The sequence below is a fragment of the Channa argus genome, chromosome 19, assembly GCF_033026475.1.
Source record: "Channa argus isolate prfri chromosome 19, Channa argus male v1.0, whole genome shotgun sequence".
Lineage (NCBI taxonomy): Eukaryota > Metazoa > Chordata > Actinopteri > Anabantiformes > Channidae > Channa > Channa argus.
Genome location: NC_090215.1, coordinates 16,937,547 through 16,963,645, shown reverse-complemented (window position 1 = coordinate 16,963,645; position 26,099 = coordinate 16,937,547). Strand labels below are relative to the sequence as shown.

General features: G+C 41.3%; 1 protein-coding gene across 3 annotated transcripts in view; it reads right to left on the bottom strand.

The window, feature by feature from the left end:
• sh3kbp1 (SH3-domain kinase binding protein 1) overlaps positions 1–25,344 on the bottom strand; it is a 30,874-nt gene extending 5,530 nt beyond the window's left edge. Inside the window, exons 1-11 of one of the 3 annotated variants that reach the window (XM_067486022.1) lie at positions 25,095–25,344; positions 17,617–17,774; positions 10,112–10,226; positions 9,307–9,413; positions 7,939–8,074; positions 7,701–7,780; positions 6,146–6,235; positions 1,182–1,245; positions 397–491; positions 195–290; positions 49–100 (exon numbers count right to left, since the gene is read on the bottom strand). In XM_067486022.1, the coding sequence (XP_067342123.1) occupies positions 49–100; positions 195–290; positions 397–491; positions 1,182–1,245; positions 6,146–6,235; positions 7,701–7,780; positions 7,939–8,074; positions 9,307–9,413; positions 10,112–10,226; positions 17,617–17,774; positions 25,095–25,098 (997 nt within the window). In that variant the 5' untranslated portion in view covers positions 25,099–25,344. Of the gene's footprint in view, positions 1–48; positions 101–194; positions 291–396; positions 492–1,181; positions 1,246–6,145; positions 6,236–7,700; positions 7,781–7,938; positions 8,075–9,306; positions 9,414–10,111; positions 10,227–13,543; positions 13,586–17,616; positions 17,775–25,094 lie in introns of those variants that run through there. The other 2 variants (XM_067486021.1, XM_067486024.1) reach the window with 2 other exon arrangements.
• Positions 25,345–26,099: the final 755 nt, after the last annotated feature.

Genomic DNA, 26,099 nt, shown 5'->3' with positions numbered 1-26,099 from the left:
TCTAAACGTAAATGGAGGTAGGAGACAAGAAGAAACATCTGGTGTTACCTGTGGTGTGTTTAGCTGAAGGTGCGCAGGGAGGAGGAGGTTTCTTTGGTCTCTGCAGACACACGCACACATTAGAAAACAATTTCAAGGCCTCAAACGTCAAGATACATGGCCAGTCTTTGCGTGTGTGGAGATCCTCGAATTACCTCTTTTTCAACTTCTAGCAGCTTGACAAAGTTATCTGGGAAGACCCCTTGCCTTCCCCCGATCTCCCCCATCCACCAGCCTGCATCAGCACATTCCTGGACAAAAGACGACAAAGTGTTTGATCTGAACTTACACTGAACGCTCGCCAACTGAGTTCGGTGGCAATTTGTCTCTTAGCAGGACAATAAAAACACACGTTACCTTGGTGATGATGTTGATGATATCCCCCTCTTTGATCGTCAGCTCGTCTTGATTCTGTGCTTCATATGGAAAAAGGACTTTGCACTGCTCCCGCCCTGACAGCCAAATCACACAGCCAAAGTTAACAGGACAGCACCAAAGGTTTTGACCAGCAAAAGCATGTATAGTGCAATTTTTTCTCTGAGATATGAACCACAAGTAATTCAAAAATCCTCTCAAATAAGCTGCTTTAAATTGATTTTCACCTGTAGTAAAAGTATAAGAAAAGGGGAACTTAAGATCAATTACAGGCACTAAACTTAGAGACTAGATTTTTTTAAGGGATAATATTAAAATGTGCCTTATAATCTCTTTTTTGTAAGAATAAATTCCATTTATTTTTTTTGCAAATTAACTACACAGCAAGAAGCCGCCAGATTCCCATAACACGTCTGTTGTTCCTTATTCCAAAGGTTTAACTGTCCTTAAAAACATGTTTTCGCTCGCCGATGCTTTCTACTGCTTCTATTTGGAAGCAAGTAAATGCACCAACAAGGAAGTGTTTTGAAAGCAGTGCTTTGTCCCAACCAGATTACAATACTGCACCAATAACAAACAGTGTTCAGTGTTAGAATGAAAGGAAGTCTTTTAAATGAACAGTAGGAAATGTTCTCACATCTGTGGTATAATGTCGAAAATAATATGCACGTATATGGTGTCTTAAACCACTTCATATATATCTGCTTATAAATCTTGTTACATTGTTGATTCTGTTTATTACCACGAGAAAAGCTGTAAGTTCCCACCTTTGGCTTTGCTGTCTGGTTCAGTCTTCATAATTTCTGCGCTCGGTGCTTTCACCTCATTGACCTGCATGACGAACAGATGGAAGAGAACCTTCAGTTTCAGGCACCGCCGCACATCTCATCCATTCCACCTTACAGTATCTTTAGAATCAGTGGTGCAGCTGTATGTTTTTGATGCAACCCATCGATTTTGATTTGGGACTTCCTGAATCTACCGTGGTGACTTAAAAACTGTGTTTTGTGACCCGTTTAGTTTTAGCTGCGGTTGGCGTGGAGGTGTAGAGCGCGATAATGACAGCAAATTAGTAGGTTTCCTCACTGCAATCAGAGCAGACACACTGGCATCTCTGCAGCTGCCACAGTAAGATTTCTCTCTGTATATTTACTAAATGTTTCCTGAAAAACTGTGGCTTCATAATGTATGAAAGGCAAATTAAAAATAAATAAATACACACACACACACGTATATTATTATCGCTTATGCACAATTTGTGACAAACCAGATTGTTTTTGTCGTGAAATATTTTCCACCACATGGTCAGAGTCTCAGAGGAGGTTTCTAAGACGAGTTAGAGTCTCACAAATCTCTAAATATACACTGAAAACAAAAGTAAGTCTAACAACCTTTGGAAAATCAAGGCGCAAACTGGGGTTAGGCGAGAATAACATTAAAACCAGTTATAGTTAACACATTTAAACAGTATCACACATTAACAGTTGTGGCTGATACTTCTGATCGCTGCGAAACGTTATGGTCAATTTTGAGAACCACGTTTCGACAACTTCAAGCCGATATGTTTTAAACCGGTCTGTTGAAAACATCAGACCCTTAAAGCACAGACAATCAAGCTAATACAGGTTGCAGACTGACAACTAATATAATGTAACATTAATTAATATAACATTGTAACATTTGCCATTTAGCATTAAAAACAAAGTACAGCTGAATGTATTTGGCCATAACTGAACATTCTGACATGCTGGTGGACGGCAAACAGAAACAGTGAACATCTAAACCAAAGTTGACAGCAATCCACCCAACACTCAGTCCCTCCAGGAACCAATTCAACTAAACGTTACGAACATCGAGCATTTTACGACGCAACGATCCTGGAGGAACTTTCCCTTTCACCGACCGATCCACACTCCTATTAACAATGAACAGCAAGCGACCATCACTTGAACATAACAATTATAACTGAAAAACATTTTTGCAGGTGAAAATTAGTAATTGAAATAATAATTGAAACAACTAATTTCACTTATACAAAATGGTTCCAATAAAAATCATAAATTCCAAACCAAAAATGAAGCATTGGAGGAAAGAAAACAGCCAAATAACCTAATTAAAGAGGAGAAGAGATTTAGCACTGACTTAAATTTGAAGTGTACATGTTCCTGTGTGTGTGTGTGTGTGTGTGTGTGTGTGTGTGTGTGTGTGTGTGTGTGTGTGTGTGTGTGTGTGTAAGAGTGACATAGGTTGTTAAAGGAGCCGTTGTTTAGGGGGCTGAAGTGGATCCCTCGACACTGTTTGTGGAACCAGGGTGTCTCTTCCTCAGCACAACACACACACACACACACACACACACACACTCTGACTCACAGGGCTCGGTCTGTGCCGAACACACACATCGCTCTGTTCTGTTGGGCCAAGAAAATCCACACCGCCTCTCCCCCCTCCAGCTTCTGCTGCTCTCTCAACAGCCGTCTCTTTCTCTCCCTCCCACCCTAATGAGACCCATGTGGTCCCCCCCAAGCATTGAGACATCATGTCCACTAGCATTATATGCTGTTGTGTCTCCAAAAAAAAAAAAAAAAGTTTGTAATTTTGGGAGGACTCAGACAGACAAAGTCACAACCCTCAGAACTATTTTCGTATATCCTCCTGAAACCTAATTAAATATTTTTGTCCTCTGTGGGAGACTCTCTGTTTCTCTTCTGCATTTCAATAACAATGAAACGTGTTTCCCAGCAAAAGGTTTGAACAAACTTTAAAAGCTTTCGGCAATGTGCACTAAACATCGCTGTCTGAATAGGGCACTTTTATTCATTGCGGTGGACAAGAGGACTAACAACCACAATACTCTGTTTGTTTTGACATTTTAGCCTTTAACCTTTTACAGTTTGACATTTTGACTTATTCATCGCGAATTCAAAGAATTCTTCATTTCCGTAGCATCATCAATTCGTTTTGCACAACTGCATCAATCCACACAACACATACACGGCTTTGTGAAGTCTACTACTTTGTGTTGATTCGTAGTTGTTTGCCCGTGGCCATGTGTGTCATTTGCTCATAACTTATTTTGCTTATATCAATTTTTATGCAACCCTGTGATCTTCTGACTAATTCTTGGCTGCAATGAATCTCATTTCAACTGAGAACTAACTGTAAGTTAGTGATATGACAATTTCTGATCCCCAAGTTTTTATTTTATTCTATTAAAACTTCAATATTTTAGTGTCTACAACAAGGGACATAAGATAACACCTTTAAATAAATTTGTTTGTGTGGGGTTTTTTTTTCCACCCAATAAACTGAAAGCCCAGTAATCTTTAATTTGGAATTTAATTACATTTTTCTGGCCCAACGCTGTGTTTACTATATACCCTGAGAGCTGCACCCCAGTAAACCTGCACCTGCAGCTGCAAAATCAAATGTGGCCTGAGGCAGGAAACTGATGCTACAGTAAGGTCTGATGGTGATGCAAGTTTTCTGCTATATGCTCCAGTAGGAAAGTGTCAAATAAACATTATCAACGTGAAAAAAAGTGCTGCGCTGCTACATGTTGGTGAGGTGCTAACTATAATTAAAGACCCGGTTGTAGTTTTTGTCCCCCTTTGTTGTCCTCAATATTTTGTATAGGACTATTGTGAATGTGTGGATGAACAGTTATATTTAGCTGTGTGTGCAAACTTGCTGAATTCCATGACACTTAAATCTGAAAGGCACAGGACATTACTGAGGGTCCTTGAACAGGAAACAACTCAACAACCGTTTTTACTGCCACTCACTTGCTGTGGAGCCTCTTAAAACTTTGCATTGTTGTTACAAACAGATTAGTTCCCCAAACACCTTAGAACCCAACTCGATTGTGTCTTGTGCTTTCCGTCTGTTACATGCCCACGACCTTCAAACTCCATAACTGCATGTTGAAACACATGCTTACCTCTCATGCTGCCATTTCCTGTGTTAATACTACGCTGTGAGACTATATGACAATACTACATATACTTTTCTCTTTTTTGACCATAATTCCATGTTGTAAGAAAATACAAGGTAAAAATCGTTCCTATACACACTGCACCAGGTTGATTTTTTTCTAAAAAAAGGGGGGGGAAAGTATTTTTATTGTATTTGTTATTCGCAGCCTGCCAACAGCTTAAAATGAATAAACCCTTTGCTAAAAAAAAAAAAATATGCCAATTTTGCCCCCAGCAGCCACTACCCACTGAAAATCAAACTGTAGACTTTTATTATAAACTCAGATGACTCTGAGTCACCACGGAGACAAGAATAAAATCAGAGAACCACTGAACACAACTCCTTTTTGCTGGCACAAAAGGTGAGAGACTTTTGTGCATTCTTGAACAAGCTTTCAGCCACTTCTGTATCAGTGCATCTGTGCAGCGTGGCACACAAGCTGCAACCCAGTTCAATGGCTTCGTGTGACTCAGCAGCCGCCCCCCACCCAACCCCAAACCCTTCCATCCTGGATGGACGCGCTCTCCTGTCACCTCCCCCCAGAGGCTCATTAGGGAGTAGAGGGACTCACCATAAAGCAATGTAACAGCAGCCTTCCGCTCAGCAGGACAGGCCGACATCACATCCTTCAGCACAAACACATTTACACATCTGCAGCAGCTTCAGAATAGTGAACATGCGGTTTCCTTTTCCACTATTTGTATATATTTATTTCATTCTTAATCTTATGTTCTGTCCAGTTGTTTCTTCTTCATTTACAGTATATAAAATGTTCAATTACGCAGCATTTTATACATTGTGGTTTTACTGTAGTGATGTTAGACTTTGTAAAAGCTCTACTACAAGTAAAGGTATCAAGGTTGAGTGTAATCATTCTGCAGATATATATCAGTTGACATTGTGATTAATTAAATATGTTGATTGTCAATACTGATGCATAAATGTAGTAGTGGCAGCTGCTCAAGGCAGTTTTAGCTGCTTTACTTTACACTTTACTTTACACTTATGTGTAAAGTAAATGGGAACCAGTGGTTCCCACCCAAGAAGTGTCCCTTCCAATCTGAGGGGTTGTGAGATGATTAATGGGAGAAGAAAGAAGAAAGAACACAGTTTTACATACAAAAGCTTTAGTAAATCTTTGAGTATTTTTACCACCTTGGACGTCATTATGTAAATGAGCGGCTGTCAGATATTTACAGACGGTGAAGAGAAAGCAGCGTAAAGAACCTTTAAAATGTGTTAAAGTACTACTTAGACTTGTAATATTTGAGTAAACCTACAACAAAAAACAGCACGAGAGGAAGAATAGACAGAAAACATGTGACCCTACCGTCCTCTGGTTCCAGTTAAACACAGACACACAGAAGAAGCTTTGCTACATCAGCGCAGGCAACAGCCGGAGACAGTGTGAGAGAGAATATGTAAACGTCAGTGAAAAACTGTATTACCTCCCCTCTTCTCTCTCTCTCTCTCTCTCTCTCTCTCTCTCTCTCTCTGCTCTGTGGAGCTCTCACTTCTGCTTTGCTTGTCAAATCCCTCTGGGATACGTGTGTGTGTGTGTGTGTGTTTGTGTGTGTGTATGTGCCAAAACCCATTTCCTGTGCTGTATAACTGAAACAGAGGAAGAGGAGGAGCCAACGCTGGGACTTCCCTCCCTCATGTTTCACAACACAATGATCACAGAATAAATAAAAATGCCTAGTCGTATGCATGTGCATGTGTGTGTGTGTGTGTGTGTGTGTGTGTGTGTGAGACTCACCTTTTCTCCCTCTGAGTCCAGGTCCATAGAGCGAGGGCGGAGCTTGATGGGCTGGTCTTTGAAGATGTCACCAAAGCCAAAACCTCTGACCTGCAGGCCCATTAAAGAAATTCATTGACACAGAAACAAAGACACTTGAGTTTTTTTCTGTGAGGCTGGTTCTAGTATCACTAACTTGATAGCATCTCTTAACGAGGAGGTTCATAAGAGTGGATTATTTGCAAAATCACCACCCTAAAATGGACATGTACGGCTGCTTGTTTTGCTTCATTCGTGTGTGAGTTTTGTAATGCTATGTTTCACAGTCACATGCAGCTTCCTGGCTGTGCAGAGTGATGTCTACGTTCCTAAATGGCTCTCAATGAGCAACAGAACTCGTTGGGGACACCCACTCCAAGCGCCTGCTGCAGTGCAATGAATCCTCCCTACAGTATGGGACCAAAACATAAAGTTTTAATGCAACTAAACTGCAAATGTGGTAGGGGGCTTATGTTTTTAAGTAACAGAAAATGGGCTTCAAGGATGTGCTGTAGGTGGGTATATAAAACAGTGTCAGAGTGTCAGCGTCTGTTCGACTCCACACTCCCACTTGTGGCTGGGTTTAGGTAAGAAAAGTACTTTGGTTAAGGTTATACAAAGACTAATGTTTAAACATTTAAACTGATACGTTCAGTTTCAATTTGACTGAGTGTTTCCATAAACCACCAACATATCCTCATTGTGCTTAACAGGAAACATAACTTGGCTGCATTTATTGTATGATTTCTACAAAGCACATCAATCTTTGCAGTTTAGCTGTCTGAAGCTCGATGTGGCTGAATGAGCAGCATTAATCTGTGGCTGCCAACATTTGCCTGCACATACAACCATGTTTATGTACAGGCTGCAAATGACAACCATCAACTTTGTCATGATGTGAACCATACAAACAGTGCACACAGCAGCAGGGATTGTTTAGCCAGCTGAGGGAAATACATTATGCTGCCAATATGATTTGACATTTGTATGGATATTTCTATGCAGTGTATTAACTTTGTATTTCACTGTAAATGAAATACATGAAAATGATGAAAATGAAAATTTTAATAATGAATAATTAATAATGAAAATTTTGAAGCCAAACAGACAGCAGTGATATTTTCAGATCGCCACTCAAGCCAACAGGTGCCTTTTTCCTTTGAAATAGAATCACCTGACAGGAAACATGACGCTAATGGCTAAACTTTACAGTTATAACCGTAAGTTGATGTATCTTGATGATTCATTAACTGCTACCTCACACCAGATGGTTAGTAGCTGATTTTGTGCTGGAAGAATAGCATCATCTTCCTGTTTTGTGCAGGAGGAACTGCCAAGTGACTCTGTCTTGCAGAACCAAACACCATGTTGGATGTAGGGCTGGGTTATTTATCCAAAACTGTCCCACAACCAAGACATTTGTAAGGTTCCACACACACACGCGAGTGTATAGAATTAGTGGTTTTGGTGCCTATGCAGAATGCAGTGGAGAGGAAGGTAGAAGACAGAGAGTCAGAAAATAAAGTCGCCTAATTACCTTCTTGGGTTGTATTTCTGCCGACCCCGTTTCTGAACGACTGTCCCCTCCATCACTTTCACTGCCCAGGCTGTCCTTACCTGCACATTCAAACCCATGCAATAAGCAAAACATATTGTCTTCAGCACTAATAAGGTTAATTTATGCGAGCATAAACATTCATTTGGTCTGAGATTGTCAACAATAACCAGAGCCACACAACCATGTCACAATCATGTCCTCATTTGCAGAGACTCACTCCTGCGGAGCTCGTCCTGCGAGGTGGTGGTGTCTACTGAAGGCGTGTCGGACTCCGTCAGGATCTCTTTGGTGAAGTTGGAGGGAAACATTCCAGTCTTCCCATTAAGAACTCCCTCCCACCAGCCTTCTTCTACCTGAAGACACACACACACACACACACACACACACACACACAGTTCTAAAGGAAGCTGAGAGAAATAGATATCCACACTGATACTATATACATGCATTAATATTTAACCTTACTAACATACTCAAGACTCCAAAAGCAACAGAGGGCAGGAGCATTAAAACTTCAACTCTACTGCTGACAAGTTGATTTCTAGGTTTATTGTCACTCAGTGATTCTCAGTCTTTTCTGTTCTACTTTGGAAACAAACCAGCCGCACTGATTCTCACCCTGCCATGAAAAATGTACTAAGATTAGTTTTCATTATTATGATATTGTTTTGAAGCTGTGTCCACGGCCAAGAGGGACATTTATTTTAAAATTTAACGTCAATGTGCACCAGATGTCCCTAAAGAGCTGAGAAAACTGTGGCCTTTGTTGTGTTTTTCATTTTAAGCCTTGTGTTTTCCCCTGTTTTCACAGAAACATATTTCAGAAAAACAGCCTGGGTATTAAAACAAATATATATAAAGGGACAGTGAATCAATAGACACACACCATATGTGCACACTGTGGCTAATAAAAAGTAAACAGTGTTTAAATTTTGTAGAGTCACAAATATGCATGTGTTGCCTTTAAACTAAATAAGCCATATTTATGATGTAACTGGATTGTTTGCTAAGTCCAATATTAGTATATATATCGTGGGGCGACTGTGGAGCAGGAAGGTAGAGTGGTTGACCCCCAATCTCACAGTCGGTTCAATCCCCGGTTCCTCCAGTCACATGTCGAAGTGTCCTTGAGCAAGACACTGAACCCCCAACTTAGTTGCTCCTAGTGAGTGTTGCCCAGCTGCATAGCAGCTTCCCCATCGGTGTGTGTGTGTGAGTGTGAGTGCGAATGGGTGAATAAGAAGAAGTGTAAAGCACTTTGAGTACCAACAGGTAGATAAGTACAGATATATACAGATATATTTACCATATATGAATTTTGAAAAATCATGTAGAGGTCATCAATTTTTTTAACACAAATACACCATGAACAAGCAGAGATCACATTTGTGATAAATTTGCAAGCATCTCTAATGACTAAATCATATAATGGGGACATGGGAACCTGTTTTTTTAACCCACATATGTAAAAAAAAACACAATAAATGTTCAAAAAAGAGATGAATTTGAGTGTTTTGTGGCTTATCCATTGCTCACTGGCCGAACAGATGTATTTAGAACGAATCCACTAAAATCAAAGTGTTACCTCTGCTACGATCTCAATGATGTCTCCTATTTTCAGTTCCAGTTCATCTTCATGCTGAGGCACGTAGCTGAACGCTGCTTTACACCTCCGCTTACGGATTTGCTCTCCTGCGACACACACACACACACACACGACAGATAAATATTTTTGGCTTACATGTGACATAATTAGTTCTGCATTTGATTTGTCACTGAACCATTAAAAATGCTCAGACTGAAGCCTGACACCCTGACCTTTGACCTTTCACATCGAAGACAGTCTAACCAGCACTGACGTCAAATGCTTCACACTTGCCTTGCACTCATTAGACTGCTCATTACCATTTGACTCATTGCACACCAGCCCAAGCATTAGGACGTTAGACCCCTTTTGTCCACAGGGTGTCACTCTTCTTCAGCTTTAACTTTCATGAAGCCCATGTGAAGGCAGGGGTTTGTACAGGGAAAGCTTGGACCCTTTTGAATGAACGTGGCAGTTTTAAAAAAAACAAAAAACATAATGGAACATGTGTAAGAGTATATACTCTTTTACATGTATGTAGAAGTTATATAAGTTTATATATAAAGAAAACAAACTTTTATAACTTTGCCTTTGTTTAGCTGTACTGTATAGAGCCTTATTGCAGTGAGTTGTATTCGCCTCTTTAATCCTCCCTGAACACGTGTATATAAAGCAGTGAATATGTTCTGTGGATACATGTTTGCAGTCGAACAGTAAGGAAAACTCTAGACTTATAGGATCTGTGTTCGAGCCTAAAGGCTTAAAGCTGCCTAATAACTACAGGGTATGAATGTGACTGTGTTACCTTTCCGGCCTGGTCGTATGCTGGGTTCGGACACGGGGCTGGCCCTGCCATTGGAAAGGTCGGATCTAATCATGCCTGCCTGTCCTCCATCCCTCTTCCCTTCTTTCTTTATCTCCTATAGATGGTGGGAGAGATGGAGAAAAGTGGTTCATTTTCATGTAAAACTTCATAAAACAGTAAAATACATGATCACTGCTTAACTGACCAAAACTTCAGTTTTGGCTATGACAGTGTCATTCAAAGAATTGTGGTGATGTTTTCTAAGAATTAGAAAGGAATTATATGGTCTGCTCTCATCAGAGGCAGCCCCATTGATTCCGTTACAATGGAATGTTTTATGTCGCTCAAAAAAAAAAAAAAAAAGGCACCAGTATCAGGAGGGAAAAAGCCGGATTGATGCAGCCCTGAAATGTCAAAAACAAATCCTTAACTATTCTGCAAGAAAATCCGATCAAAACACTATGTCACGACTTGCAGCAGCTCCTGTCTTAAACATAATAATATTGGATTTCTTCTAATATTAAATCACTCACACAATTTAGAAACAAAAAGCAATCTCACATTTAACTAAAATGACTTAACAAAAAGGTTGCTTGACCAACTCTGACTGAAGAAAAGGAGAGGCTCACGTGTATTTAGTGCATAAAAGTCACAAAAGTCTACAAATAGACGAGTGAGTTGTTAAGACTAACACATGTGTAAAACACTATACATTATTATGAATCATGCATGCAAATAAGTCTGAACACCTACTGTACGACTGGAATGCAAAGTGCCTTGCAAAAATAGCACTGTTGAATACAAAGTTATGAGTTGTTTTTTTTTTTGTTATGCAATAAACCTTATGCATTCAATAAATGCAAATCATGTTTTCCAAACTGCGTGTTTAGCAGCGACCTTGCTCTGCCCTGCTCAGTGCAGCAGATGCTGCTGTGGAGCAGCAATACTGGATTTCAATAACCCCAGTGACCCCCTTTGTTTACCTGAGCTCGTCAAGCTTGTACAAACACAAAACCATTGCAAACCCCTTCCCCCACTGCGTCTCCCGTGACTTTCGGTTGCATAAAAGGCTCGAATCGAGGAAGCCGGAGAGAGACACAAATCCAGCGAGTGGCAGAAGAATCAACAAGCGGGCAGATGGAGAGACAACAAGCAGGGAGACACACAGTCACATTCAAACACTGAGATCCAGAGAAATGAGACATGAAGGTTCACATCTCCCCGCTACATTCGGCATGACACTGTTTCATAAGCCCTGGCCTCTGGCAAACACGGCTCTGTGAAGCAGACTGACCCGGGTACACTGACTCACAGATTCTAACCTCTCACACACACACACACTCTGGTTGTGTATGGCCGGGTGTGGCGTAAAAGCTTTAATTAGAGATCCAAAAATATCAACAAGGAGAGATGTTTTCTAGACAACAAACTGAAGCTCATCCGAGGGGGCGGACATAATGCTCGAGGAAGTGTGATTTCTGCGCAAAATGAGTCCACAAGTTTGGCCCTTCGGCAGAGAGCAGATTCACATTCCCAGTAGTTGGGAGGCCAATTAAAATCTGACAGGGGGGTTTGTGCAATGCTTCTGCTGCAGGGAGTGGCAGACTGAGCACTGTAAAGAAATCGTTCTCTAAACTGCAATATTACAGCAATTTCCCCCAAACCTGGACTCACCAGCATTTCCTGCCTTTCTACTCTCTATAGCCTTTTTGAACGTTTTTTTTTTAACTGTGCACAGAACCGTCCAGTTGTTTCCCCATGTCTTTAAGCTAAGCTAATTTTATTTTAGCTCAATCTTCAAATTTAGTATAAAAGCAGGGACACCACCATCAGTAGCAAGAGCCATATGCACCTTTCACATATCAACTTGACCTGTTTCTTAAACCTGTAGTTCAGAGCCACTGGAATATAAATCCAATAAATTGGTATTTATATATTTTTTCACATTGGGGTCAACACATGCAAAAAAGACCAGGATCGACACAGCAAACAGAAGCAGCTGAGCTTGCCGTCAGTTGGTGTTTCAAACACATACATTCTATATAGATTTGTTTGTAATGTAATTAACCTGACCGCAGCTTTCTCAGGTGTTAACTTAGCTGCTTAGTTTGCCAGCTGTTTGATGTGCATCACTAAGAAATTTCTTACGAACAAAGGAAACTTCCACACGCGCTCGTGTTATTCTGGAAACATTTCTTCTTGCCCCTGACGTGAATAAACTAAACATGTGCAACTGCTAATCTAGTTTAGGGTCGTGGGGGGGTTGGAACCTATTTCACTCGTCATTTGGCGAAACTCAGGGTCCACGCTGGACAGATCTCCAGTCTATCAGGGCCAACACAGAGAGACATACACAGACAGACAACCATTTAGACTCACATTCACACCTACATTCAATTCAGTCACCTTTAAAGTCACCAGTAAACCTAACATGTCTTTGGACTATGGGAGGAAACCTACTTTACACATAAGGAGAAAGTGCAAACTCCCCAACGAAGGGACACGGCTGGTCAGGGACGTGGACCAGGGACCTTGGCATTGCCAACCACTGCACCACTGTGCTGCCCCAAACAACAAGCTGTCCTCATTTTAAGACTTACCAGGAGAAGCAGTTCATCTCTTTTGCTAAACAAACACTATCTCTCCAAACACTCCCACAGCAGTGCCAAGCACCATGAATTAACTGTTAAAGGCCCTTTTTGACCAAAACATGATTTTGCTCTCAATACACACTGATCCGTGTTTTATTTTTTTATTTAATAATTTCTGTGCACTGAGGTCAAGCCACTCACACGGTTACCTTTCCCTGACATTTGGTGCTTCCAGTGTGTTAACTAGGCTAATGTAGTGTTAATGTACAACCAGGGGAGCAGACATTGAATGTGCAGTGGGAGTGCAGAAGAGAGGACTCTTGTTGCATGCCTTCATACTGCAAAACACACACACATACACTCATTCAGAAACTCAGGCACAGACTGGTAGAAAAAAACAACTTTGAATATGTAGACTCCACACTGCAAAAACCCAACCCACACAAAAACCCACAGCAGCCATTCTTTAGCCTACAGCTTCCTTTTTTTTTTTTTTTTTTTAAGAGGAGGCAGTGTTTGTTGCTTTGTGCTGCATAAAACGAAATGTAAAACACATCTGTTTGGGCTGCTTGTTTTATGTACTTCATATATTTTAGTATGGAACCAAAGGCTACAATTATATGACACCTTGTGTGTCTCACACACTGATGACGGCAGAGCTGCCGTGAAAGGCGCTGGCCTGACCCATCGGGAGCAATTTCACAGTCTCACTCATAGATTCGTCGTCCACCAACAACTGCTCTACCTCCTGAGTCAAAGATGCCCCCAAAGAGTAATGATTAGGTGGTTCGGCGGAGAAAAACAATGGGAAAGTGACTGTAACTTTACTGTTCTTGGAGACCTTTGTTACTACTTGGAATCTTTTCATGCTCTAATGCAGTTCTTCCGGTGGGGATTATGGAGGTAACCCAGAGTTAAAGGAAACCCATCTGAAAAGAAAGGAGGAAGACAACGTGATTCATCAGATCTGAACAGGAAACACCTGCATTATGTACACTGCGCCGGGTTGTGTGTACATGTTTGCCTCTAGAGTGTGTACAAGCTCGACAGCCATTTATTCAGGGGTTCTGAACATGCTTTGTGCCTCCGCTATCATTCGACCTCTGACCTCTTCTCTTCTCTTCTCCCCGTCACAGATAATACACAAATGTGCACTGTGGAAGCTTACTTCCACTGTGCAGGAGATACAGGTCAGACAAAAGAAAGAGGAAACACAAAGCCATTGCCGAATGCAGATGAACTGTGATGCAAATGTATTATTTCCCGTCTTTTTATAAAAAGAACAAACCTCCTTATTGCACAAGGTCAAAGCGAGAAAGCGGCACAAGCCGTCCACGAGCAATAGAAGTTTAATAAATGTAAACACATACAACAAAACATTTATAGATGAGCAGTGGGCTCATTGAAATCCCTTTTCAAGTTGTTTTGCTTTTGAATTTAGGCCACCAAAAGTTTTGCTTTTTAAATCCGCATGCGAGTGTGCACAGCTGACTGTGTTGCAACTAAACGTATGTGAAACGTTAGAGAGCAAGAAGTCTTAAAAGTTGGCTATAAGGAGCATTTAGAGATACCAAGATACTTTCTAATATTAATGCACCAATCCTGTAAATCCAGTATTGCCATGGCAACAGTCCCGCGCACTGATTGCAGTGTGACCTGTTAGCTACATGTAAGAGAAAGATTTTTGACTAAGTTAAAAGATCAGCTGAATAGATAATTGTCTCTTCATCTGTTCTCTACATTGTAGTTATTGTTATCACAGCTTAGAGTTTACAATATTTCAGTGACGTTTAGGAAGTTTTTACTTCCTAAAATTGTGCTCACTTGCACAAGTATTGCACCCGCGGGGATTTCAAATGAGCTACATGCAGGCCCACTTTAAATGTATGGAACTTCTATTAGTGACCCCTCATTTTTTATAAATAGAAGCACTAAACTTACACTGTCAAAACAGTATTGTCACCATCAAAATGCGTTTTATTTTCCGAGTGCTCAAAAGCAGCTGCAAATAAAAATCCGTCTGCTATTTTAGACCGTGGAGATTTATTTCTTGCTTTATTTTTTTTAATTTTTTTTTTAGATTGACTCCCAGAGTATTTCACGTGAAATCAGAGCATGTGAAAGTGATTTGCGATATCTGCTTGTCTAATTCACAGGGGTCAGATGACTACGGCAGTCCCCATAAACAGGATATCCTCCAACAGAGCTAAGAACACTTGGGTCTGCAGGGGTATTCACTGGGGCTAAATGGATTGCAAATTTAGGCTTTAGGAGATTGTGCTGTGGATTTCTCTCCATTTTCATACATTTCACAGACAATTACGTGGAAAGTATTCGGCCGGTTATGCAATAATGAAGCGGTAATGAAAGTAATTAGCCTTACTTTTCTCCCTAGTCCTTTAAAAGGATTTGGCAGTGATACTGAGGGGCTTGTTTAGGGGAAACAGTAGCTGACTTTGTTTCTACCCCCTCCACTATCACTAACACTATCTTGACGAAACTTGAGAGATATGCATTTGTGTTTTTCGACACACTGCTTAGCATTAATGAGGTTTATAGATATGAGCTTAGCCAGTACATAGCCTGTTGCATAAACGTCAGATATACGCTTGTTTAAGCTTGTACAATGAGCCGGAACATGTGGCCTGTGGTCACTTTAACGTCAGATGCTTTGCTAAATGACCCGACCGATTGCACTAACTAATATTTTAGCGGAAATGGACATTCTGTGAAATTCCTCCACAACAACAGTTTTAATCACTTGTCTGTCCCTGTTGTCATCCATGACAGCAGTGAAGGGGCTGCTCACTTCCTGTCGCCTATTCAACCTATTCATCCACAACCCCCACTTCCTATACACACACATCAGCATTTCAGAGCCTAACGTCACTGATTCCCATAACTGCAGTCTTGTGACAGACCGGTCTGGTATTCCTGCATTGCTCACAGCCTCACTCTGTTTCTCTCTCTCTCTCTCTCACACACACACACAAACCCAGTGAATGAGAGCTGTGATATTTAGTCAGCACAAGTAAAGCCTGATTGCACAAACCACCTAACAGCAGATCCACCTCTTTAGTGCCACTATCTGCTCTTTGACACCAGTGACTTGTGGCACTTTCCACTTCCCCTCATGGTACGGTAAGCTAAATACTTCCCTGTTCTCAGCATCACACATTCTTCTTTTTCCACACACTTTTAAAGTTTTGAGGCCATCAGAAGCAGCCAAAGAAATCATTAAAATGCTGCTTAACCACTGATGCATCAGTACAAATGAAAGTATTTACAGTACAGCAGCCATTTTTCTGTGGCCAGTTACATTCCAGTAAGTGAACGGAACTTCTTTATGTCAATAGGGACGTACAGGAATGTTCCTCAATTGGTCATTAGCCAAGAACAGACCATACCTGCTTTCTTTTTTAACATTTAGATGGTTAACTAACACACTTTAGCCTGGGGGCTCAATGATAGAGCATTGGATTGGGATGCAGACGGCCGCAGGTTTGAATCCCACCCCGCTAGGTGTGACCCCGCCCAGCCGCCAAGGGCCCCGGTCCCGAGCCCAGATAAAATAGGAAGGTTGTGGCAGGAAGTGGGGAACACTTTGTGATATTACACACCCTCTATAACAAACCATATCTTTTTATACGCCATGTATGTGAATGAATTCATGTTGACACCCTCAACCCTGTAAAATGACCTTAAATTAAACCTTACACTTTTCATAGTGTGAAAACCTTTACAATGCCTGTATTAGAAATTCATAAAGACACAAACTGATTGTTTAAAGCTGTTTTAAATATTTATTTTTTTGTTTTAAGAAGGGATCAAAGGACTGCGTGCAGCATGAAAGGCAATAAATGATCAGCTGACTCAGTTCCTTCGGCTCTACCGAGTGCTTTAACTTAATTATGGCGCATTCACATCACAGGGGACAAACAAGCGTCTTGAGACCCACATCATGTGTCAGCCAATCTGAAAATCCTAGAAGTGCTATAGCAAACCTACCGGGCACAGGACCAAGGACCCAACAGGTCAGTTGGCACAAGGGCCAGAGAATCGGAAATTACTGTTCGTCTTTCCTGTTTGAAAGTTCTCAGTTCAGAGACGCAACTACAGAAATATGCAAACCAACTCAAAACTAATGAAAAACAACCCAAAGCTATTTAAAAACTGATCTAAACAAACACAAAATTATTAAAACAGATGCGAGGCATCCTCACATAGCCCAAGATTACAAATAAAGATGCAAAGGCTGAGACAAATGTCATAAAGCAGACACAAATTGACCAAAGACAGAAATAAAATGTGCTAAAATCTGAATAAATGGGAAAAAAAAAACGTACCTAAAAATACCCAAAACAGATGTGCTACTACTGCAAACAGACCCGGAACAACTAAAAAAAAAAAAGAGGAAAAAGCCAGGGGCCCATTTCTCATAATCCATCCATAGCTGCACTGTACAAAGCAGCACCACTGCTACAATGCTGTGGTGGCAAGATTACTACAGGTCAGAGACAGGAGCACAGCTGTGATCAGCAGTGACTAGTTGTGCCGTAGGAACCTCTGCCATTACTACAGCAAACATCTGCATAAGCCGACACCACAAACACACACAACGAGATGGAGGTTTCCCATCATCTCGTGTATATTCTAAAACATTTAAGGCATGATTATGCTTTAAGCCGGACATCCACACACACACACACACACACACACCTTACATCAGAATCTGGAGGACTGCACCAGACGACACTTGTAACTTAAGAAACACACACAAGAAAAATACACCGCACTGCAGTGACACACTTGAAGCTCTTCTGCTATTTGTGTAGTGACTGTTGTGGGTTTATGAAGCTGTACAAGACCGAGAAGGACAGAAAGCAAAACGAGTGGAGGTGACTGATTACTTACCCTGACAAAGTTGTCTGGGAACAGCCCTCTGCGTCCACCCAGCTCACCCTCCCACCATCCTCCATCGTCCCGCCGTATGTTCACGATGATGTCGCCCACCGTCAGGCTCAACTCATCGTCCTGCTGAGCCTCATAGTCGAACTCCACCACGGCCTCCACTGTTCACAAAGGATGGAAAAGAGAAGGTTAGTGTGTTTAAACCCACCACCAAAAGGTCAAACGCTGCAAAGAAGTTAAACAGTTTCATATTTTTACGCTCGGGGAACAGTGGTTTTGATTTTGATCGTTCTGTGGCTTTTTCTTTTTATTGATCGTAGCTGTGAACTGTAAGACTGTGGGGACACACACACACACACACACACACACACACACACACACACAGCTGAAGGCACGAACCTAATTGCTGACTTTTACACTGCAACACTGCCTAAGCTGGCTTGCAACATTGCAAAGATAAGCAGTGTTTAGCTGCTTCTCGCTACAGCTTGAATTCACGGGCAACACTTAAATACAAATAAACAGAGAAAAGCCTGAAAAATCTCCACTGTCTTTAATGGAATATTGACTGTAATGTATATTTCCACTGCACATGTTTCATCAGTACAACTGTAAGGTCACTGCTCTGTTGCCCCGAGATTTGCCTTTAAACAAGAAACTGTTGTGTTCAAGTTGTGTTTAATCCTGTACGTCCTTCTTCCTCCTCATAAAAACAAGGCTGTCCTTCCAAATAGCACAGCAACGGCACCAGGCATTTGAGCCATGATGGGAACAAACAAGGAACTCGAGCAGGCTGCTGTTCATTTCCTGTTTCAAACCAACACTCAATATTGGTTTCTTTTTCTTAACTAATCATTAATTATAACCATAATCCCAAAGCTCCCCTATTCTCAACATCGTACTAACCAAGTTGTGTTTATGCCTAAAGCAAAAATTTACCACAGCAGTTATACATATAACACTGACGACACCTTTGTTTTAGTTATTTTCTTCTTTAAATAGAGCACAAGCACAGTCGAATGGCAATTTATTGACCGAAACAATTTTAGGATGTGAAAATTACATTTTAGCTCATACTTGTGCAGAAATGGAGACCGTGCTAAAGAGCTCACAAACTTTAAAACAATAGCAGAAGTTTCAGCTGTGACTTTTAACAACCTATGAAGGCCGAGAAAAAAAAAAAAAAACACATCAGAAAAAGTGTCATATCAGAAGTGCTACTAGAATTCATATTAAAGGTCATGGGCAAGCAAACAACAGATCCAACCTGTAACAGTCAAATATTCGACTTTGTCAGAGTGGCAGAAACCCAAAGCATCCTTCAAAGCCTGAATCTGAAGACCAATTGATTCACACCATCACTAAAACTGCATGTTTTTTTGTAAACACATGTAAAGCTACATGAAATTTGTCAATTAATGTGTTTTTTGTAGCCACTAAGCTGCTCACATTCAATCGGGTAAAGCTGGTGACATCCTTTGTGCTCTATGAAGGGTACATGCTTATAATGGCTTGAGACACAGCTTGTCTATCATATCCATCCAAGTGGATTCTTAACGCAGCAGTATTTGATCTGTTGTCACTATAACTGAACAGTTCTCTTATTGTCACATCTTTTAAGGCAGCAATGAGACTATGAATTTCTTAGGGTCCAACCCCTTCCCCACACTCACCGGGAGCAACTAAGTTCGACATGTTACCAGAGGAGCTGGGGATCGAACAAGCAGTTGCGGAATCGGTGGACGACCGCTGTACGTGCGCCACAGTCACCCAGAGTCTCACATAGTCAAATATAGCAGACAATGATGAGACCAAGAATAGAAAATGAAACTCAGGACAAGAATAAAATACAATAATCATCTCGACAACTGCGGTGCAAACTATTGATGTATACTGTGACAATGAAAACCCTGAGGAACATCACAATAGGGGGAATATGTAACTTAACCATAAACAATTAAATGGTTATGAAGTATGAGAAGAAAAATATAGTTGACGCTTGAAAATATAGGGATCGTGTCATTTGAGACCGTTTTAAGTGTTTCGATGGGACGTATCCATGCAGGCTTGTGTTTTAACAGTTCTCAGCAGGGATATAAAATAAACCAAAAACAAACTACAATGTAGATGTGAAATTGTAAAGATAACATGTTTATATGGATACGTATTTATACGTATTTAGGTTGCTCCGAGTGCAAACCCCAAAAAGAACAGAAAATTCAAAACTGAATCAGATAAGACAAAAATATAGCAATTTATATAACAAAAAAACAGTAGTGAGTTTTTAAAAGAGCAGAGTCTAATGTAAGACTCTTTCAAATAAAAACAACCACAATTTGAAACACACAGACACACACACACACACACACACACCTCGTGACCTCTTGTGCAGCTGGTAATTCTAAACGTGTCCAATTACACATAGCCTAACTAAGTCTAGACCCTATACATGCGCTAACACAGACATACACTAAAACACACATGCATTTTGTCCAGTGAGCTGATTCTTGTCCAAAACGTGTGGGCAGCAAAAAGCTGGGGAGGGGGGCCAGGGACTTTTGGGGGGTGGGGTAACCATGGGAACAACAGCATGAAGGGGTAGCTATGACTCAGACACATTGGTTTCCTTCCTCATGCACATTCATACAGTTTAAAATGCGCAAAAAACACACATCCATACATGTCAACGAATTTAATGGTGACGCGCTGAAATGAACCACCAGACCGCACTTGTAAAAACACTTGTGCGCAAGTGAAAGGAGAGGGTGCCACTGAGTTTACGGAGGGAGACTTCCACAACACATCAATTTTAAGCAAACATTATTAGTCCATGTCGGCCTATTGCTCAGATGGGGAGGATGTGATTCTGGCTTCAGGTAACTACGGAGAATTAGCTGCAGCCGAAGCAGCAACATGGCAAAAATCCCATTTTCTTTTTTTGGCTCTGACTTTTAAAGCTTATGGGGAAGTGGTTAGCACCATGGCAGCAAGCGTAAGTGTGAGGTTCTTTGTTAAGGAGAACCGTGTACAGCAGAGGATTTCTCTCCAAAACCACATTACAGTAGATTTGAGTGGCAGGACAGGACTGCACACGGCCGTACACGCCCACCCACCCAGCGAAGATGGCGACAGCTTGTGCCTCTGCACATCACTACAATGTTTAATGAAGGCTGTAAGTTTAAGCACCGTGTCGTTTCTGAAAAGCAGCTCTGTCTGGTGCAAAGATAGGCAGGAAGGGCGGAAACTTAAATATGATAGGATGTAGGATCAGTAAGTCCCTGCGGGAATTTGCAATGTTGCGAAAACCTGGAGGGACTGGTAGAAAGAACTAGGTAATATTTAATCAAATGCTGTAATTAAGTATAAATTTAAAGGAAAGTAATAAAATTGTACCTCTGTTTTAAATCATGCATGACATCATTGGATGACATTCAACTTTATTTAACAGCGTCAGCTTAGGTACTAATACGTACTGTGACAAAACGCACCCTTATACTTTACAGTTAAGACCCTCCCATACCCACAGAGTTATTGTGAGCTATTTGTCTTGTAAGACGTATTCAAGTTGAAGTTGATCGACATGAAAACACATAACAACAACTCTGTCACAATGTTTTGTGTTCGCACAAGAAAGAAAATCCGCTTTCAGGGTGTCGGGGCCTCCATTCACTACTAGATAATACAGATGATAAGAGGCCACAGTATACAAAATAAAAACAGCGTCAGCTCACTGACACAGGGTAAAATCTTGTTATCTAGAGAAAACAGCACATTTCTTCAAGATGTCAATGCACAAAGTATTGAAACTTGAACGCTAATCGAACTCAGTCGCTACAGGTGGCCCCTTCCTCTGCAAAGGGTACACGCGTAGAGCCTTTGGAGTGTCAGGGCGTCCCTTGGCTTGGGACATACACCAGACCTGCACTGCATGTAGAAGGAGTCTGGATGTGTAAATAATAAGAATATCTTTAGAATACCTGCAAAGTCATGTGATCAGAAGCCATAATCTTCAGTAGATGACATATCCGGATAACGACTGCATGTCAGTATCAAATATAACCAGTGACACGAGAGTGCACGCAAGTCTGCAGCTCTAAGAAACGTAGCAGCCTGTTTTAATTAATGGTCTGATGTGCCTGCTTTATGTGGCTTATAAGTTTTTTAATATTTCCCCAGCCAATGAAAGCTCTGTTGTCACTGTACGATATTTACATAGAAACAACTAAATTCATGACTAGCTGATAAAGACCCAGATATGTTTCCACAATTGAAGGATGCTTAAACAGAGCTAAAAGGAGCTGTGCTCATCAGGGGCTGGAGCGAATCCCAGCTGTCAGTGGGTGCGAGACTGGGGGCAGGTTATCTCAGGGCCAGCACAGAAAGACATACGCAGGCCGGCAGCCATTCACGGGCAGTTTAGAGTCACCAGATGACCTAACATGCACGTCGTTGTACTGTGGGAGGAAACTGACGCAAGCACAGGGAGTCACTGGTTGGCCGGGGATGCGAACCCACAACTTTCACAACTTTTATTTTACCTACTAAACACAAAGGGGTTTTGGAATTATGCTGCACATCACCAACACTTTAAAATTTGTTTAACTTTTGAGGCAAGAACGTAGCTGGATATTTTCTCGATGATGCGCTTTTCCAGCAACACATGCAGCTGCAGCATGTAGCATGGTAGCTAATTGGCTTAGCTTCAAGAATGCTCAACAACTATGTGGATGTATAAACTGTGAGGGGAAAGCAGGAGACACATTTGGGTTTTTGCTAAATAATTAAATAATATTGAAATTAACATATACATATATATATCTGCTACAAATGAACCATTGAACTTGGTTTCCAGCATGTATTGTTTTTGTACATTCCACCAAAAGTCAGGGGAAGTACAGTTTTACAACTAACCGCATGGGTGGGGTTAGTTGTAACACTGGCTAGAAATGTCTAATAAATAAGTGCAAACCACCTTATTTCACTAAAATTCTATGTCGTATGAAATAAATATATATTTTTCAGTCATACTGCATATATAATATCTATGACAGATCACACATGCATCAAATCATAGATAAAATACTGACACAAGACTTGAAGGGAATCCGTTTTTGGCCACAATGTAAGACAACCCCCCTACCACAGGCCATATATCTTTGCAGTGCAACAATTTCTCAATCAACTTAATATTTTTTTAACATTAAATGAACTAATCAAAGATTGTATAAATACATTGTGAAGCGACACCAACTGTTTAAGGTTCGTAAATGTGAGGACCTGCTGCTTTAATTTGTGGTATGTGATTACAAACAACTGCAATTATAATTTGAAGCTTTGGCTAAAACTCACAATTTAAATTGACATTACATTGGGTTTTAGTAAATTGTAATTATTATACATAATGACTTATAATAGAAATGATTAATTAAATAAACAAGAAAATAATCAGCAGACTAATCATTAATGAAAATAATTATTAGAGGAGAGCAACTCATAGCCTTTAAATGAGGCAACACTGATGCTTTTGTGCGAGCCTAAAGATGGCAGACATTAGGCCTTGAAAAGAGACGGGATATTTGAAGGCCTGCAGACAAAACAAAACTCCCACTCAAGTGGTGGAGAAACACACTCACATAGGAGTTGAGATGAGCCTATAGGATCCACTCAACAGCTGCAGTTAGTTTAGATAAGGGGAAACTGCAGACACACTGAACTCTGCAAGCCTTTGGTGACATTTCACTGGTTTCTAGTCCACCAGTGTTTAGTCATGTGTGTGTTTCACTGATTCGCTGCTGCTGCTGTCGAGAGCAGCTGTGTGTTTCTATCTGTACAACTTTCACGCTGGAGCAGAGTCCACAGGAATTCAAAGGCACCCACTCCAACTACGGATCAGACCACAGCACACTCTCCCACATTAAAGGAAAATTCCAACCGTTCTCTGCTCATCGCACAGCTATTTTGTGATTAAGTGGGCACAGATTTCCAATACTCCAGCAACTTGCAACCTCTAGGCTACTTATAATTTCCACTACTCCCATGTGTCTTTCGATCACCTCCAGATAAGTAAATTCTGAGCACTTATCTCTGGGGGTTTCAATGTGCTGTGGGTGAAGAGAGCAACTGAGCAGATGCAAGAGAGTGAGAGTGTTTCATTTCCAGTAGAGAAAAGGTGGGCCGTGCCTTGTGGTCTCTTTGTATTTCTGTCTGCTACTGACGATTGAGAAACTAATCTGTTCACGTATTGCTCATTTACTACTGGATGTTTCTGTATGGACCCCGCGTTTTGCTTTTGATAGTGAGAGAATGACGCTGTTCTGCGTGAAAACTGCAGCAACAGTAGAATGTGTCTTCATTTATCAGGCGACATTATTTCATTAGGAACAGGCAAGAAAATAACATGCAGAACAGACAAAAGGTCAGAGTGCATTAGCTGTTTACAGCCATCCAATGCAAGTTAAAGACATTGTCACATTGACACGTCCTGTGCTAGAACATCTGAAGAGGTGTTGAAGAAACTTTTTGGGCCACCTTATGTTTGGAAGGATACAACCAGAGAAGTAGTTATACATTTTTCACTTACATGTAAGTAGCCTGCAGAGTGTACTGTCTTGAACTACAGTGCTCAGATGGAGCAGTTGGTGTGCAGCCTTGTTGTTCACGCCATGCATTTTATTTTGTTTATTTTTTAGTCACAATTTTGCAGAAACTGAGGCCAACAACCAAGAGAACAGAGACAAAGCACATACATGCTTTGCACACTGGCTTGAACTTATTACTGCCTCCAATCATGGATAATATTCAGAACATTCACACAAATCCTTTCTTGGCTCTGCAAGATGTCAAGTGCACTTTGGCACTAAAATTAGAGTCCCAAAGAATGAAAAGTAGCATCCTGCTGCTCCATCGCACATTTGTTCAGTGGGATGTACTCGTCTGTTAAACCTGCAATCAATCATAATGTATGCATTGTGTGCAACGGCGCAATGCTGTGGGACATTATGGCGATGATGAGGAGAGGGGGTGCCACAGTCGGGCCCGGCTCATCCCCGGAGACACGGGGCTGGAGAGAGTCGACTGTGCAGCACAATGGGCAGACAGACAGAGTGAATGTAAACGTGTCAACATCTGCAACTCATCACTGTGACCCGCCGCTCGTCTTGAAATCGCATCCGCGCTGCACACCAACGCGCAGCTTTCTAATCATGGACGTAAGCATCGGAAACGTTTGACCTGTGCGGCCAATTTCAAACACCTCCGCTATGTATGAAGGGATGTAGGGGAGGTGGTGAGGACAGGAGGAGGAAGGAAGGAAGGAAGAAAGGAAGGAAGGATGGAAGGAAGCAAGGAGAGAGACGGAACCCAGCGCGCATCTGGATCGGGCGTTTATTCCTGCCCATCCAGATGCGCGGTGGCGCTGGGGGCTATTTTTGGGCATTCTCCTAACAAATGAAAGAAAAAGCAAACACAGCAAAGAATCTCACCCATTTATGTCTCCCGGTGTGTTGGTAGTGCTCCTGCAGGCTGACTAGTAACGGGAGGGGGGCGGTTGTTCCAGGTATCGAGGGGGTTTTGTGCCGGACCGAACCCCAGTCTCCTGCTCTATGTAGAGATCCGCTACAGCAGCGCTGAGACGGGAGGAGCGTCGGATGAAACCATATTCCTTCCTCTTTTTTCTCTGTCTCTCCGGTGACACGACAGAGGAGGCAGTGCGAGAGCCGAGAAAACGGAAAAAGAGCTGCTCTCTCTCTCTTTTTCTGTGTGTGTGTGCGCGCGGGCGTGTGTGCGTGCGCGCTGCATTCAAATGCACTGCGTAAACTCCGGCTTTTCCCTTTTGCATTTATGGGCACGACGTGACGCAATTTGTTGCACTCAGAACAGATGGTGGTGACACAGTTGCTCTGTGTTATGGGACAGCAGACCCCAATACCAAAAATTAACTGTTTAAAATTTAGATTTCAACCAGTAAAGAGAACTTGCTCAGCTTGTATCCTTATTCCATTTTACAGCAGACCATTTCTTTTTCTTATTTTTACATTTCACACCCTACATTCGGTCACACAAACATCACTTCATACAATAATATATATATATATATATACACACACAACTGATTACTTATCTCTTGTATTGTACTGGCACAGCATTGTATTGACTGTTATTAGCAATAATTGTACACAAATGCAAATACTGTGGTGGTGGAGTGTAAGCATGAGCACTGTACCTGTACCATTTTGAGGTATTTGTTCTTTACGTGAGTTACTCCATTTAATGCTAACGCTGCATATCAGATGGAAATACCGCCTGGTAGTAAAAATCGAGTATAAACTGAGTATTACAATAATCCCTTGAGTTAGTATGGCAATGCACTGTAGGTAAAGTAGCGTACACTTGTCGTAGTTACACTTGAGCATCATTTTCTGGAGCTGACATTTTATTGAAATCCCAGCTGAAACTGTTTGAAGTTCATACAAACTAATGTAAATGAA